Source organism: Tachypleus tridentatus, chromosome 9 (assembly GCF_004210375.1).
Source record: "Tachypleus tridentatus isolate NWPU-2018 chromosome 9, ASM421037v1, whole genome shotgun sequence".
Lineage (NCBI taxonomy): Eukaryota > Metazoa > Arthropoda > Merostomata > Xiphosura > Limulidae > Tachypleus > Tachypleus tridentatus.
The window spans coordinates 34,989,779-35,007,117 of record NC_134833.1 but is presented as its reverse complement, the minus strand read 5'-3'; the positions used below and the strand labels follow the sequence as shown (position 1 = coordinate 35,007,117).

The window sequence follows — 17,339 nt, the reverse complement described above, 5'->3', positions numbered from 1 at the left end:
AGTCTTCCCTCTAGTCTTACACTGTTAAATTAGGCACGGCTAGCGCAGATAGCCCTCGTGTAACTTTGCGCGAAATTCAAAACCAAAAGCTGTTGTAAAAACGCAGAGTTACATTATGATACGTCTGCTACCTGATCAAATATAAGTGCAAGAGCAAAATCCTGACTTTTCGTAGTGCTACGTGTGTAGCACATAACTTCAGATCGAAGGTTATTTTTTCAGGTACAGTTATTATTAAAACGTCTTTTGAATATATTTTTTGTCGTTTAGTGTCTTGAATACAACACATACTTTAAACAGTTAAAGCAAATTTCAGGTCGCTTCATTTCGCGAGTTAAGCAATATATCTTTTACACCATTTGATAATAAACCGTTAATAGTGTAATTTATCTTCTCTGGCATATCTTTAGGGCAATCCATCTATTCTGGGATTTTCCGACGTCACTGCCATTTACTGATACCTAATTACCTGGAATATGAGCACTTTCTTCGCATTTTGAAAAATCGGTATTCGTATGAACGTCAAATTTATGCGATAAATGATAATCAATTTGTCACCAGAACTAAAATAAGAAAATAGCTGTGAGATAGAAAGATATATAAATAAAAGCAATGTAACTAAACAGTTTTGTTTGTTTTGTTTTTTTGAATTTCGCGCAAAGCTACTCGAGGGTTATCTGCGCTAGCCGTCACTAATTTAGCAGTGTAAGACTAGAGGGAAGGCAGCTAGTCATCACCACCCACCGCCAACTCTTTGGGCTACTCTTTTATCAACGAATAGTAGAATTGACCGTCACATTATGACGCCCCCACGGCTAAAAGGGCGAGCATGTTTGGTGTGACCAGGATTCGAACTCGCAACTAAACAGTTAAATTGACTTTCCTTTCTTTGATAGTCACCAATACGTATTTTCTGGAATGAAAATATAAATTTCATTCTCACTTTTGCAGAGTATAAATAAACTTTTATTAACTGACGTAAAATTATGTGTAAGCGTGAAACTCGGGCTTAAAGTAGTTTTGTAAATAAATAAGAAAATATATTCTCAACACACCAACATCAACAAAAATAGCTAATATTATCTGTTTAGCAAATAAACTGCTTTGAATATGAAGCGAAAAGACGTTGTTTATTCCATTCATTCATAAAATGAAACGGTTAATAACCGAGCATTGGGTACTAAGGACGTTGGAAAATAAGGTTCTATTTTATATTTTTTATTTGTTGTTAAATACTGAATGGGTTATCTGTGCTTTGTATATTTGTATTTGTGTTCTTTGCCAAATTGCTAAGGCTATCTGTTGCAGTTCCTAATTTTGGATAAAGAACAGACGAAAGACAGCCAGTTAACAGAACAATCAGCTGGTAAACCAGCCGCAGAATGTATCGAACTATATTAAAACAGTGTACAAGAAATTATAACTTTTATTCTTTTCCAAATCTGAAGAACAAATTAAAATTAAACTGAAAAACTGATTAATATAAATAAGTGGCAAAGAACATTGGGTCACTGTAGAATATATTAGGTTGTTAATAACAAATAACGAGTTATTCATAAAGAAAAGTAGCAAATATAACAGAGTGTAACAAAACTAGTTCATACGAAGTCGTATTTAACGTTAGCACGAGAATAAAAGAATGGTAAAAGAAACATATTTCCTTAGACTTATAGTCGTACACTGTGTGTTCGTGGATGCCTTTTTGTTTTTGCGAAGAGTCACGTGCAGTCTAGCTGCTGTGTCCACTGAAGAGAAACGAACCCCTGGTTTTAGTATTGTAAATCCGAAACTTATCGCTGTCCCAGCGGCAGACGTTGCAGAATGTTTTTTTGGTTTTTTTCTTGTGCTGTTCTCATTACAAAGACGAAATAATTATATCTCAACTTGTCGTCTGGTGGCATCAAAATGAATACCAAAATTAGTTTATTTTGCTTCAAACTTATATATAGAATACATATTATTGTATTCGAATATATTACTAATATTAATTATTCACAAAACGATAAAAGAAATGGAAAGATAATGAAGGTGACTATTATATGGTAATAATATACAAAAACACTTCATTCCTTTCATAACATGTATTGGCTGAAAAGCGTTGAAGCGTCTTTGTTATATGAGGGGCTGGCATGGCCAGGTGGTTAAGGAGCTCGACTCGTGATTCGAGGGTCGCGGGTTCGAATCCCCGTCACACCAAACATGCTCGCCCTTTAAGCCGTAGTGGCATTATAATGTGACAGTCAATCCCACTATCCGTTGGTAAAATAGTAGCCCAAGAGATAGCGGTGGGTGGTGATGAGCAGCTACTTTCCTTACACTGCTAAGTTAGGAACAGCTAGCGCAGATAGCCTTCAGGTAGCTCTGCGCGAAATTCAAAACAAGAAATATTTGTTATATGAACCCTTGTTATTGTTTTCTATATTCGTGAGGTAAAATTTCGTTTAAACACAAAACTGTGTATGTACATATGCGTGTTTCTTTTAGAACAAAAGCAAAACGTATTATCTGCTGTGTCCGTCGTAGGGAATCGAATTCCTAATTTTAGCGTTGTAAGTTCGTGGACTTACTGCTGTGTCATTGGGTGACGAATGTCAACGTAATGATGTTTAAAATAAAATTTACTCTCACTAAATAATAACCAAGTTCTATTGATGGCAAATGTGCTGTGAGTTTTACATCACCACAAACGAACGTGACGATGTGGTTAACATTACTGTTCATTGAAAAATAACTTTCTTCAATATTAACTTCAGCGATTATCAACCTAGTTACCACTGACCAAAATGATCGATAAATCTTAGTGATTAACTACGTGTCCACTATAATTTTCCAAACGGCTGACGAGCAACTAACTGGGTAACAAATTTCGTCCCTTGAAGACCTTTATGAAGAACGTCTTATTGTCGTCTCTGACTTTCGATCGTAAAGCAAGAAGATACTTTATTACATGTGGTGCAAGAAATGCTACAGTGAAAAGCAATACAAGGCTGACATTTATTGTTCTTCTCAGTTGTGTAACTTTTCTCCAACGAATTATTAACAAAATGGTGGAAAATTCAAACTGTTTTTCTTTTTAGTTTACTGAAGTGTTCATAAATAAGTTTTATTACAACAAAGTAAAACCTTTGGAGTGAAAGTAGATACTTTGTGGTTAAAGATGAAATAACCAATACAGTACCAAATTTTAACAGGCTTTTAGTCTATTAACGCTAAAATTCACAAGTTATTTGTAAAATACTATATTTTAATGCTTGAACTGCATTTAAGTTATATTTACAGCATTTGAACATAAGCAGGCGTTGCTATACATTTAGTAGAAATGTGTATCCCAGAGAATAAGTTGTGTCAGGACAGTACGTGCCGTTATCTTTAAAACACTTATTTGAGTTCATTTGATTATAGTCTCAACCCGAAGCATTAATTTTAAATGAGCTAACTCGTATGTTTCCAGAAGTAAAATTTAATAGATGTTACGACAGTATACAAATATAAACCTTAGAGCAGATAGCGAATGGTGCTTGGACATCGTCCAACGCAACGTGGTTGTTTTCGTGCACTGTCCAAAGTGCACATCAATAACCAGTACGAAAGTGTTCACTTGAGAAACCATTAAGTTAAGTGGCTTAGTAAGTATAAGATGGACCCAAAATGGAGATTCAGGTGAAGCCAAATTGAATTAGAGACTCTGTTCTATTGATGTTAGTGTGGAAAATTGTATATCCAAGTATGACATTAAAAATAGATTCCTTATATATCCACGAGACATTACGTTGTAGCTTGCAACAACACTTGAGCACGTCAATTATACCTCCTGCTGCGCTTAATAACTATTGGTTTATAACCTGCAGTATCGTAAAATAAGCGTTTGAAAAGAAGTGCTTTTAAGATCTTAATAAAATATATAATTTATACTGAGCTATCAAAATTTTTGACCAAAACTATTTGCTTTCGAGAGCTGTTTATCCCAAGGCGTAAGTACGCATACACTTTAAGTAACATTATTGTTTCTTCTTGTCATAAAGTACTTCTGAGAGAACGTGCACAGAATGAGGCCTAACTCTTCGTTATATTCCTTTGTACAAACTCTAAAATTAATTATAAAGAAAACACGTGGAATGCTAAAAGATTGAAGATATGATTTTGTTTTGCACACTAGGTTCGTCGAACTTTCTCTTTCACCACGAAATCGTGTATTCATACTCTAGATTCATTAGGCGAAATGAAGTAAAAATAAATAAATTATTACGCCTTCAAAACCTTAATAATCAGTATTACTTTCTAGAATATTCGGTAGGATATGACCATTTTAGCTTTACTTAAGGTAATATTTCTCCTGATTAATAAACATAACCCTTAACTAAATCATCATGTATTAATTATCGATTATATTACCATACAGCACTATTTACGTGAAAAACACAGAAGTTGTTTTTCTTTCCAATGGGTTTGCGTTCTTCACTAATATTTCATACCACGGATTATTTATTTGCTTGTCTTTTACATTATGCATTAATAACGAAGTAAAGTGAGCAGTAATACAATTGTTTTAAAAATATTCGGTATTAATAAATAAGAATAGATAAGAACAATAACGAAATAAGATAGAACTTCCAATCTTCGTCTGGTTCTGGACTTAACAGTGATGTCAAAGAAGTGAATTTAGCTCTGAACTAGGTTTCAACGCGTGTTAAACACAATTTCAGTTTTACTTCATCTTAATGAGATAATGTTTTATCAGAATTGAAAATTAAAGTTCTGTTTGGAATTTTGTTCATGAATATGCGTGATACTTTTGGATTATTCGTTATTATATAAAAGGTAATATCGTTAGTATGACTCTGTATTATAACATTTCTGTTTCATAATAAGTCATGAATTGTGTATACTTTTAGGCTACTCTTTCTTCTAAATGACTTGTTTATGTGTGTTTTCTTAAAGCATAGTCACATCGTGATATTTGTTGTGTCTACCTAGGGGAATTGAAACCTTAATTTTAGCGTTGTAATTCCAAAGATTTACCACTGTCCCAACGGGGGACAACGTGTATACGATCTTTAAGCACTTCAGAATAATTTATTCTGAATATATTCTGACAAACCTTTTACTTTTTTTTTAAGTGTTTGGGTGCTATTTGTATTTGCAGTGGATAATGCCGTAATAACTGATTCTTTTAAATGAAATTTCTTTTCAGAATAACGTATCGCGAATAATAAATAAGTTTGATTATTTGTTTTCTTAAGGTGATATATTTTGTATATAACACTTAAATTTAAACGCAAAAAGCTAACTAACTACTAGAAACCAAGAGGTCTAAGTTAGTGTAAAAATTAGCACAATTTTAGGCCTAATGCTATATAGTCTTTTGTATTTTAACTGTTAACTTTAAAGTACTATGTTACATATATATTAATAGCGTATTATCATCCAGCACAACTGGCGAATTCTGGTTCTGGCGAAAGGCCTTTATAGGCACTAACTTGTGGGAGAGAAAAGATGGAGTTTTGATGGTAGTTGTTACGTCTCTGAAATGAATGAATTAAAATTAATGTGGAAAAAAAGTCTGAGTTTATGTGATTCTTACCAAAAAATCTAAATTTATTGTTTGTTTAAGTGTATGTGCTGATATAATGCACGATGATGTCTATATTCTAAGGAAAAGATAATAGTGATATAACGCACTACAAATCTCTATACTTTAAGGAAAAGATAATAGCGATATAATGCACTACAAGTCTCGATACTCGAAGGAAAAGATAATAGTGATATAATGCACTACAGATCTCTATATTCTAAGGAAAAGATAACAGTGATATAATGCACTACAGATCTCTATATTCTAAGGAAAAGATAATAGTGATATAATGCACTACAGATCTCTGTACTCTAAGGAAAAGATAATAGTGATATAATGCACTACAAATTTCCATACTCTAAGGAAAAGATAATAGTGATATAATGCACTATAAATCTCTATACCCTAAGGAAAAGGTAACTAATATAATGCACTACAGATTCCTGATCTCGAAGGAAAAGATAATAGTGAGATAATGCACTACAGATCACTACATTCAAAGGAAAAGGTAATAGTGATATAATGCACTACAGATCTCTATACTCAAAGAAAAAGTTAAGGTAATAGTGATATAATGCACTAGAGATCTCTATACTCAAAGAAAAGTTAATAGCGGTCACATTACTAGCTAAAAAATAACATTTCTATCAACTTTAACATTTTAAAAATAAATGCTTTTCCCCCTTTAATACTCAAAATGAACGTTACCTTTGGATTGCAGAATTTGTGGTGTGAAGATTAACACTATTTTTTCTGAAATCCTTTTTATTCACTAAAAAACTGCTTTTTTCCATCAAAATTCAACTATTATTACAATGCAATCATTGTTTGTCGTTTTCAACATGAATGGCACATTGTAAGACACATATACTAAATAACCAGTTCAGTGACTCACAAGTTCAGATATAGTTATCCCTAATTCTGGAATTGATGACCAAAGGAAGGACAAGTGATCATCATCAAATCTCTGTCCGCAATGGGGAACTTATTTTCATTCATATAACACCCTCGTAATATAATAATTTCGTTCATTTAAAGTATATATATATATTAGTTTGTTATAACGTGAAGAAACAAACCGAAAAATTAATTAAACGAAAAACGCTGCACTAGTTGAAAAGGTCCTAGAGTACACACTATGATGTGGGATTATAAAATGTACCCTAGGTTTTGGAGGTGGCTCAGGAAGTAGGACTCACATTGCGATGGGGATACACCGTCTATCATTCTTAACCTTCATTCTCCAGTCTCACATAAGGAATAAAATAATAGCAATAGATATAGAAATAAAAATTAGAAGAGCGAGATATGGGTGCTCAAGTCCACAAAGTCCCACATCTAAACCACCCTTCACTCTCTGCAGACAGTTGTAGGAAGATAACTGCTCTCCAAAGTAAAGAGGAAAAAAATAATTGAAATAAAAATAAGAATAAGAAAATAAGGTACTACCATTTGGGGTTAAGTAAGTTCAAAATGTATCTCTTGAAGTTATCATTCCAGCCCACAGTATGGTAGAAAGGCACTAATTGATAGCACAGAAGACGAATTATACTATTACGAAATGTTCCATCCAGTTATCTAAACAAACTAGTATATCTCCAATTTTTAATAAGTTTAATACTAGAATCACTCTACGTGAAACGCATATTCCCAAAAATAATTATATTTGCACATTTAATAATATATATATATATATAAATATTTATTCTGAAAAAACATATATAGAGTGATAGGTAAACTGAGAAAAACATAAGAGAATATATTGAAATCAGCTGCTGGTAATTAAAATGTTTTTGAATAATGTTAAAAATACCTAATCCTTAACTGATGCTAAGAAATAGGAAATGTTAATATAATATTTTTTATTGTGATGCAGACGTAATCCAACTACTACAAAAACCAAACTTTTAATATAATATATAACACCACAAGGAGACTATTTTATTTGGATTAAAGGTGTTAATTATACTATTATGAAGTGTCCCATCCAGTTATCTAAACAAACTAAAAGGTTTTAATCAGAAATGAAAGTTAGTTTTATTTTATTGTTTGTTTGTTTGTTTTTTGAACTTCGCAAAAAACTACACGAGGGATATCTGGGTTAGCTGTCCCTAATTTAGTACCAGTTATTCTTTTACCAATGAATGGTGGGATTGGCTGTCACATTATAACACCCCCACGGATGACAGAGCGAGCATGTTTGGAGGAATAAAGATTCAAATCCGCGACCCTCATACTGCGAGTCGAGCGCTATCATTTTACTTATTTTATAAATATATATTTATACTCTCATGATTCAACGTCCTAGCATGACCTGGTGATTGGGGCACTCGACTCGCAATGTGTTGGTCGCGGATTCAATTTCCTTTCATTGAACATGCTCGCTAACTTCAGCCGTGGAGGCGTTATAATTTCCTGATCAGTCCCACTATTCATAGGTAAAAGTAAACTGATTGTTGGCGGTTGGTTTTGCTGACTAACTGCCTTAATTTTCGTTTATTACTCCTAAAATAGGGACAGCTGGCACAAAGTAGCTTTGATCAAAATCGAACAAAGAAACGAAGAGAACTAAGAGAAATATAGGATAAAATATATTATTCAGTAAAAGAACAGTCTATTAAACGTATCTAATATTTCACCAAAGAGTTAATTTTCTGAAATGTTTTTTTTTATATCCCAGTCTCAAAACGTGTTTTTGTGTTACGGCTGCAAAGCATATTGAGTCTAATTTATCAAACTGGTAAAGTTGTATGACAAATAACAAATATAACAATTAGTTAGCAGTATTTATGTACATATGTACATAACTTCTAGAAAGTAAGAAATTAGTGTATTAATAAACTTTTATTTACATTTTTGTCCTATTTATTGTCCTTATCGGACTTTTCTTGTCTATGTAATTACTATTTCAATGTTACTAATACTGAATATCGAAACAGATGAACATCGACGCAAATACATTTTCTGTTCGTTGCTATTTCGTACAAGAAACAGAGTTTCATATATTGATATACGTTACACACTTATGTAATGATATATTCGGATACAACTTTAAACAGCCTTAATCTCAAACTAATTATACTGTATTACTTCCATTATGTAATATTACAACTTACACTTTACTGCATAAAAATTATCAGATGTAGATTAATTAATGTGTCTTAAACTGTTCTAATTTCAAGCTAATCATGCTGTATTAATTCTATTATGCAATATTATAACTTACACTTTACTACTGCATAAATTGTCCAGCAAGTGGAACGATGAGTATTTTCATTTTTGTTTGTTCTATGCGCCAGTAAATACACTGAAATAGTACATGCAAAATACATATTTTTCTGCACACACCACTGGAATCCAAATAAGACTTCAAAAGTCTATTGGAATGAACAGTGCATACCTTAGAATCCTGAAAGTAAAACGTGACCACTGAGAATTGAGTGCACTGAACTGCACGCTACAATATATGGAGTAAAAGTGAGTTTCTGGCAACCAGGGAATTCGCATATAATATAACAAAATGCAAACAGCCAATCATGGTTGATTACCGTCGCTATGATCCTGCAGAAATCATAGATTGTCTTGAAAGTTTTGCATCTGTTGTAAATATTGTTTTCAGTGTATACGTTGTGACGCCCCCTTTAATAATAAATCAAATATCACGTGTTAGATTCACCAGATAATTTCGAATATGACCGTATCATAATAACGTTGATTTCATCATGTGGCTTATTTGTTCTAATCGGATTATTGTCGATATTAAATTAATTTCAATTTTATATTGTTGATTTTCCTTACATTAAAGAATATTTTCTAATTTTATAACATAACATGTTATAAAAACAGACTAAAGTGTTGGCTTTTGTTGAACAACATGTAAGGTTAAATAATGTTGTTCTTCTATTATAGAACTTGTATGTTTGGTATTAGTATCACATCAAAGCCCAGCATATACTGGTTTATTTGTTTGTTTATTTGAAATTAAGTACAAAGCTACACAATGATCTATATGTGTGTCTGACTACTACGGGTGTCAAAACATGGTTTTTTAGAGTTATAAGTCTGTAGACATGCCGCTGTGCCACTGGTGAGCAGAAAAAAAAAAGAGCAGTCATAAATAATTAATATCGTAAACCTTGTTGATGTAGGTCTTGTCAAATGAAATTTAACAATTTTAAATATCTAATATAATAAAACGTATTGATGCAGGTCTTTGAATACTCATAAATCCACGAGATCATTAAACTTTCTGGCCTGATAGTTAAGGTGCTGATCTCGCAACCTTCAGGTTGCGGGATCGAATCCCCGAAATCGAACATGTGTTTTCTTTAAGCCGTGGAAGCATTACAACGTGATAGTTAATCTCATATACGTTTTGAAAGAAGTAGGCTAAGACTTTGCTGTGGGTGGTGTTGACTAGTTGCCTTCCCTCTAATCTGTTAAAGTTAAATTAGGGATGGCTAGCGCAGATAACCATCACATACGTCTGCGTGAAATTCAAAACAAACTAAACCTTTAAATTTTTTATGCAAATTCTGTTATATATAATTTAATCGCCACAAATTCTTAATCATATATATTTTCTATTATTATATATATAAATTGCTTCCCTGTCCGAAGAATCACGCTTCGTGCGTATACTAAAATATATAAATTACTATATAAAACTATTTAATACGTTTATAACAAACTGTGAGCATTCATTATGTTTATACGATCGTGCACTTTAATGTCAACGTATTTTGTTAATATTTTATACGCCTTTCATTTTACGAAATCAATTCGGTTATTAAAAATTTTGTACAGTGTATCGTGAGCGAGAAGGTTGAATAACGAAATTGTTGTTTGTTATATTAACTCAATTTTCCTTCAAACGTACTGCAGTGCAAATAGGTGGTGAAAACCGGAGTAACCCTTTATCCATTTGTTTTATTACTCATGACATTTCTACAAAAAAAAGAACAAATTCAAAAATGAAGTATGTAAGAGAATCAGAATCTGGCATTGATTGAAAGTTCCTTTACATTCATTGTTTCCTTGAAGGAAGGTTTTATGTTAGAAAAGCTTCCTTTATCGTTTAATTTCGATAATTACTAAACTAAGTGATAATTCGAAAGTCATTAGATGTAATTTAACAATTACAATTATCCATCATGTGCACGAGGGCGTATAAAGTAGTTCTTTGTTAAGGATAGAGGTTTTAATGAGTATGAGGGCGTATGTGATTGTAATGGGATTAATATTATATATTTATTCTAATATCTATGTTTGTTTTATAAATAAGTTATAATACGTAACATGATAGCTTCGTTAGCGATAGAGGCGTTTTACAACCTCCTTTGAAGCGTTTTCTACAGCCAACTTAAAATACCTAGTAAGACTAACATCCATAACCGTGGACGACCATTAAGCAATATAATCTTTGTCTTATCTTTAATCCTGAACATTTATTTTAATATAAAGGCACTTCTTATGTTATGGGAATTTGTGCTGAAATTTTATAAAGTAAAAAAGTAACGGTAATCTGATTTATTCTATCCTGTAAAACATAAGGTACTATAATACAGGCAGTTTTTAGTGTCCAAGGGCTCGCAGACACTAAGGAATCAGTCTTACACTTTTATTCAAAGCAAATAATAATTCTTAGTTACATCCAAATCAGAGACTAGAAAGCACTTCAGGTGTATTTGACCTTTGATGTTTTGCAATGACTCAATGTTTTAAAAACGTTCTTTGTTTGATTGGAGGTTCTAGATGGACAGGCTGAGCAATACCGATCATTTTTCTGTTGGTAAAAATAACCATTATCACTGACATCGGTCATACTTTCTCTGCTTTTACAGTATGCCTTTGTTTTCTATGGCTGACTGAGCAAAGCTTCAGAAATAATGTTGTTTGTTAATGTAACTGAATGTATGTCATTTCCCGTGGTTTATTCTGGAACCATACTGGTGCGATTCATTTACACCTGGAATAATTAATTGTTTTGTCATAATATATCTTGCAATATCGTCCCGTATAAATTACCATGGGAAATAAAACTCTCACTCTTACGTAATGGTTTCCATGTTTCAGAGATTATTAAGTGTGTCCATTCATCATCTTTGTCCGGAATACAATAAGGTTATTTTAAGGATTAATGAACCTTTTCTTGAAATGTTTACCTGTAAAAGGTCATTCTTTTCGTTACTGTTGTGAACAGTGCCGTTTATTTGTTTAACATGTGGTTCAGAATGTATTGTTTAACACGTGGTTCAGTATGTATTGTTTAACATGTGGTTCAGAATGTATTGTTTAACACATGGTTCAGAATGTATTGTTTAACACGTGGTTCAGTATGTATTGTTTAACATGTGGTTCAGAATGTATTGTTTAAAATGCGGTTCAGAATGTATTGTTTAACACGTGGTTCAGAATGTATTGTTTAGCATGTGGTTCAGAATGTATTGTTTAACACGTGATTCAGAATGTATTGTTTAACACGTGGTTCAGTATGTATTGTTTAAAACGTGATTCAAAATGTATTGTTTAACATGTGATTTAGAATGTATTGTTTAACACGTGGTTCAGTATGTATTGTTTAACATGTGGTTCAGAATGTATTGTTTAACACGTGGTTCAGTATGTATTGTTTAACACGTGGTTCAGAATGTATTGTTTAACATGTGGTTCAGAATGTATTGTTTAACACGTGGTTCAGTATGTATTGTTTAACACATGGTTCAGAATGTATTGTTTAACACATGGTTCAGAATGTATTGTTTAACACGTGGTTCAGTATGTATTGTTTAACATGTGGTTCAGAATGTATTGTTTAACATGTGGTTCAGAATGTATTGTTTAACACGTGGTTCAGAATGTATTGTTTAACATGTGGTTCAGAATGTATTGTTTAACACGTGATTCAGAATGTATTGTTTAACACGTGGTTCAGTATGTATTGTTTAAAACGTGATTCAAAATGTATTGTTTAACATGTGATTCAGAATGTATTGTTTAACACGTGGTTCAGTATGTATTGTTTAACATGTGGTTCAGAATGTATTGTTTAACACGTGGTTCAGTATGTATTGTTTAACACGTGGTTCAGAATGTATTGTTTAACATGTGGTTCAGAATGTATTGTTTAACACGTGGTTCAGTATGTATTGTTTAACATGTGGTTCAGAATGTATTGTTTAACACATGGTTCAGAATGTATTGTTTAACACGTGGTTCAGTATGTATTGTTTAACATGTGGTTCAGAATGTATTGTTTAACATGTGGTTCAGAATGTATTGTTTAACACGTGGTTCAGAATGTATTGTTTAACATGTGGTTCAGAATGTATTGTTTAACACGTGATTCAGAATGTATTGTTTAACACGTGGTTCAGTATGTATTGTTTAAAACGTGATTCAAAATGTATTGTTTAACATGTGATTCAGAATGTATTGTTTAACACGTGGTTCAGTATGTATTGTTTAACACGTGGTTCAGTATGTATTGTTTAACATGTGGTTCAGAATGTATTGTTTAACAAATGGTTCAGAATGAATTGTTTAACATGTGGTTCAGAATGTATTGTTTAACACGTGGTTCAGTATGTATTGTTTAACATGTGGTTCAGAATGTATTGTTTAACACATGGTTCAGAATGTATTGTTTAACACGTGGTTCAGTATGTATTATTTAACATGTGGTTCAGAATGTATTGTTTAACATGTGGTTCAGAATGTATTGTTTAACACGTGGTTCAGAATGTATTGTTTAACATGTGGTTCAGAATGTATTGTTTAACACGTGATTCAGAATGTATTGTTTAACACGTGGTTCAGTATGTATTGTTTAAAACGTGATTCAAAATGTATTGTTTAACATGTGATTCAGAATGTATTGTTTAACACGTGGTTCAGTATGTATTGTTTAACATGTGATTCAGAATGTATTGTTTAACACGTGGTTCAGTATGTATTGTTTAACATGTGGTTCAGAATGTATTGTTTAACATGTGGTTCAGAATGTATTGTTTAACAGTATGTATTGTTTAACACGTGGTTCAGAATGTATTGTTTAACACGTGGTTCAGAATGTTCATTGTTTAACATGTGGTTCAGAATGTATTGTTTAACACGTGGTTCAGAATGTATTGTTTAACATGTGGTTCAGAAACATGTGGTTCAGAATGTTTAACACGTGGTTCATGTATTGTTTAACATGTGGTTCAGAATGTATTGTTTAACACATGGTTCAGAATGTATTGATTAACATGTGGTTCAGAATGTATTGTTTAACACGTGGTTCGGAATGTATTGTTTAACACGTGATTCAGAATGTATTGTTTAACACGTAACTCAGTATGTATTGTTTAACATGTGGTTCAGAATGTATTGTTTAACATGTGGTGCAGAATGTATTGTTTAACACGTGGTTCAGTATGTTTTGTTTAACATGTGGTTCAGAATATATTGTTTAACACGTGGTTCAAAATGTATTGTTTAACACGTGGTTCAGAATGTATTGTTTAACATGTGGTTCAGAATGTATTGCTTCCTTCTGCGATAAGGATTAAACACACTTCATATTAACTGTTGTCATTTTTACCATCAGTTGAACATCATCTGGACTGAGAGAGAAAACCTCCTACATTGATAGATATGAAATATCGCCTAAGAACCATATTTTGGTAACATAAACATGGTGCAATTACACAATTCGACATGATGAATGCTTTTCCAGATTTTGGGTTCATCTTTATTTTAGGGATTAAATTGTAACTATTGTGTTGTCACTTCACAGTAAAAGCCTGGATTACTAAATTTTTTACTTTGAATCTCAGTAGTAAAATGTTATTTTCTTTTTGTGTATTTTCAGAAAGACGTATACCAGTTTGTATTGTATCTTCGTGATTCATGTTTATGTAAGGTGGACACATAGGTATGAAGATGTCCTCATGGAGTGACAGGGGAGAAATCATATCCGAACACAAATATCCTTTTTCACTCCTATGGATTCCTTCGATAAAGTTTGGTAAAGATCAACAGAAAGCATAGAAAACACATAAGGAGTTAGATTCGAATGCAGACCTTTATGTCACTTTCCAGAGGGGTCTAAAGTTAGAGTACTTGCCAAGTTTATTTAAGACTGATCAGAAACTAGAGAAATGTGGATGGCAGACAAACAATCAATGGTTCTCTGGAGAAAGTACTTTGTAAAGAAACATTTATTCTGTAAATATTGTAAGAAAGTTTACAATAAACTTTAACATCCATTGGATCTTGATTAATAAATGTCTTCTGGAGATTCTTTTTTGCTTGTTTGTTTGTTTGTTTTTGAAATTCGCACAAAGCTACTCGAGGGCTATCTGTGCTAGCCGTTCCTAATTTAGTAGTGTAGGACTAGAGGGAAGGCAGCTAGTCATCACCACCCACCGCCAACTCTTGTGCTACTCTTTTACCAACGAAAAGTGGGATTGACCGTCACATTATAACGCCCCCACGGCTGGGAGGGCGAGCATGTTTAGCGCGACTCGGATGCGAACTCGCGACCCTCAGATTACGAGCGCATGCCTTATCGCGCTCGGCCATGCCAGGCCGTCTTTTTTTTTTTTTTTAAGCAAATAAAATATTTTGTGAACCCAATGTTAACGTTCAGTCTATTTATTTCACGATGATCGTAATTAACGAAATCAATTTATTAATTTACGATAAGAAAGAGACATTGAAACTAAAGCTTTTAAAAAATTCTATTTTATCTGAACGTTCCCATTACATGTACCAATTACTTTTGTCTCTCATATATGAAAGATCCGTAATACATTTTCATAAACCGAAAAACTCGAAAATCATAAATAGAATTAGTATTGATTGTGATAAAGTAATGAATATTCATAAGTAGGAGTTTATGCTTCTAGAAATAAGTACATAGCGTAATCATTTTGGGATAGAAGAACTTGGAAATTCAATGATATTTTTAATTTGGTCACCCAGCACACACGTATCAGCGTGCAAAATGAAATGGTCTAGATCTAGAAGAAAATATATAACGTCTTGTTATTTAATCGAGTACTGAGGCTGAATTACGTAGATATGACGTAGAACTCACTTCAAAGAATAAGAAATAACAAGCTAGTTCAAATATTAATGAAACTTACAAAGAACGCAGTTGGACAATAATAGGTGTGGCATTAAAATGTTGCTAATTAAAAAAAGATCTCAAAGGTAAGTACAAATAAGAGTACATTAACTTGAACAAGTACAAAATAAAGGCATCCATTGGCACAGCTGTATCTCTGCAAATTCACAACGCTAGAAACCGGGCTGCAATATCCATGGTGGGCAATGCACAGCTAGCCCATTCGGTAGCTTCGTGCTTAACTTCAAACAAACAACTGCAAAATAAATATATTTGTAAACGAACGTTTACAATTATTTGCTAAGAGGAAATAATTGGAACAGAATTATTTCAACAATATGCAGTTTTGACATATTAAACTGTATCTAGTTTAATAACTAGTAAAGAATATATTTTAATTAAGGTATATTCATGTCAGCCTATTTTTCAAAATATTCGTGCAGATGTTCCTCATTTGAATGTAGTCAGGAAGGAGGAAATTCTCAAAATATCCTTCCACTCTCCTGAAAACTCCTGCATATACTTAATTACATTTTTGTAAGTAGCATGTGAGAGATCGTAAACTTGCACTAATTCTCAAATTTAGACAAACACAGCATGGCATAGCAATTAGTTCATAAGGCTTATAACTTATTTGCTCTATGTAGGTGCTAAAACTGAATTCGTATTCATTTTTATGGGTATTACACAAACTTTTATAAGCTGTGGTTTGTCTCCCTCGAATATTTGTAATAGGAATGACCGCCGGTAACCAACGGATTGTAAGACACCGTATTAAAACTTGTTTTGACCTACAAATGTGACATCATTATTATTTTGGTCTCTGTCACATCCCAGAAACTAGCAGGTTAAAATGACTCGTATCTAATTTGAATAAAATATTTTGTGTATTTTCTCACTGGTATTCACTTCAGTCGTTTTATTGTCCGGTTGATATATTTGGCATCTGTTGCATTGTAAATACTTTATCTGTTAGACGTTAGGGCCCCTGAATATTACAATAACAGCCATGGCACAAGAAGTACATTTTTAAAAGCCTTTTTTTTATCTAGATATCAAATTATTTATGGTAAATGCAATCGAACACTTCTATTTTTAATTACTTATTCTAAAATGTACCTACTCGTGGAATTTGCCTTTAAAATAGAGATTTAATATTTTATTTTTTCTCATGGTTTACATTATAATGAAACTTTAGTATGTGCATATATCATAATACATTTACATAAACCTACGTAGTTACATGCACTTTTGTTTGGAAGAACATTTCTAAAAGTTGTTTTAAATATTAGTTTATAATCAACTTTATAAAATATTGAGAAATATCTATACACTTAACGTTACATACACTTTCACCGGGACAGCATCAACTCAGGTTTTGATCTTATGTTTTCACAGAATGGAACAGAATTATTTCAACAATTCAAAAACAAAGGATTAAATATCGCCTTCCTTTATACGGTTATCGTTGGAAGGAGATAGATTTATCTAATCTAACAGAAGTTATTACAGCGTACAAATTAGTTTTATATAATTTAAAATTGTCTTCCGAAGTACTTTGTTTCGTTAAATATGTAGACGTAAAAATATGTTTATAACCAAACCGAATAACGCTACTTAAACTGACAATCCGTTTGATGGTGTATAAGACGG

General features: G+C 32.4%; 1 protein-coding gene across 1 annotated transcript in view; it reads left to right on the top strand.

Annotated features, from left to right (window-relative positions):
- Nucleotides 1–14,830, top strand: part of LOC143225049 (glycine receptor subunit alpha-3-like) — a 107,272-nt gene extending 92,442 nt beyond the window's left edge. Inside the window, exon 9 of the mRNA XM_076453744.1 lies at nucleotides 14,427–14,830. Within this exon, the coding sequence (XP_076309859.1) occupies nucleotides 14,427–14,489 (63 nt within the window). The 3' untranslated portion in view covers nucleotides 14,490–14,830. The remainder of the gene's footprint in view (nucleotides 1–14,426) is intronic.
- The last annotated feature ends 2,509 nt before the right edge of the window (nucleotides 14,831–17,339 follow it).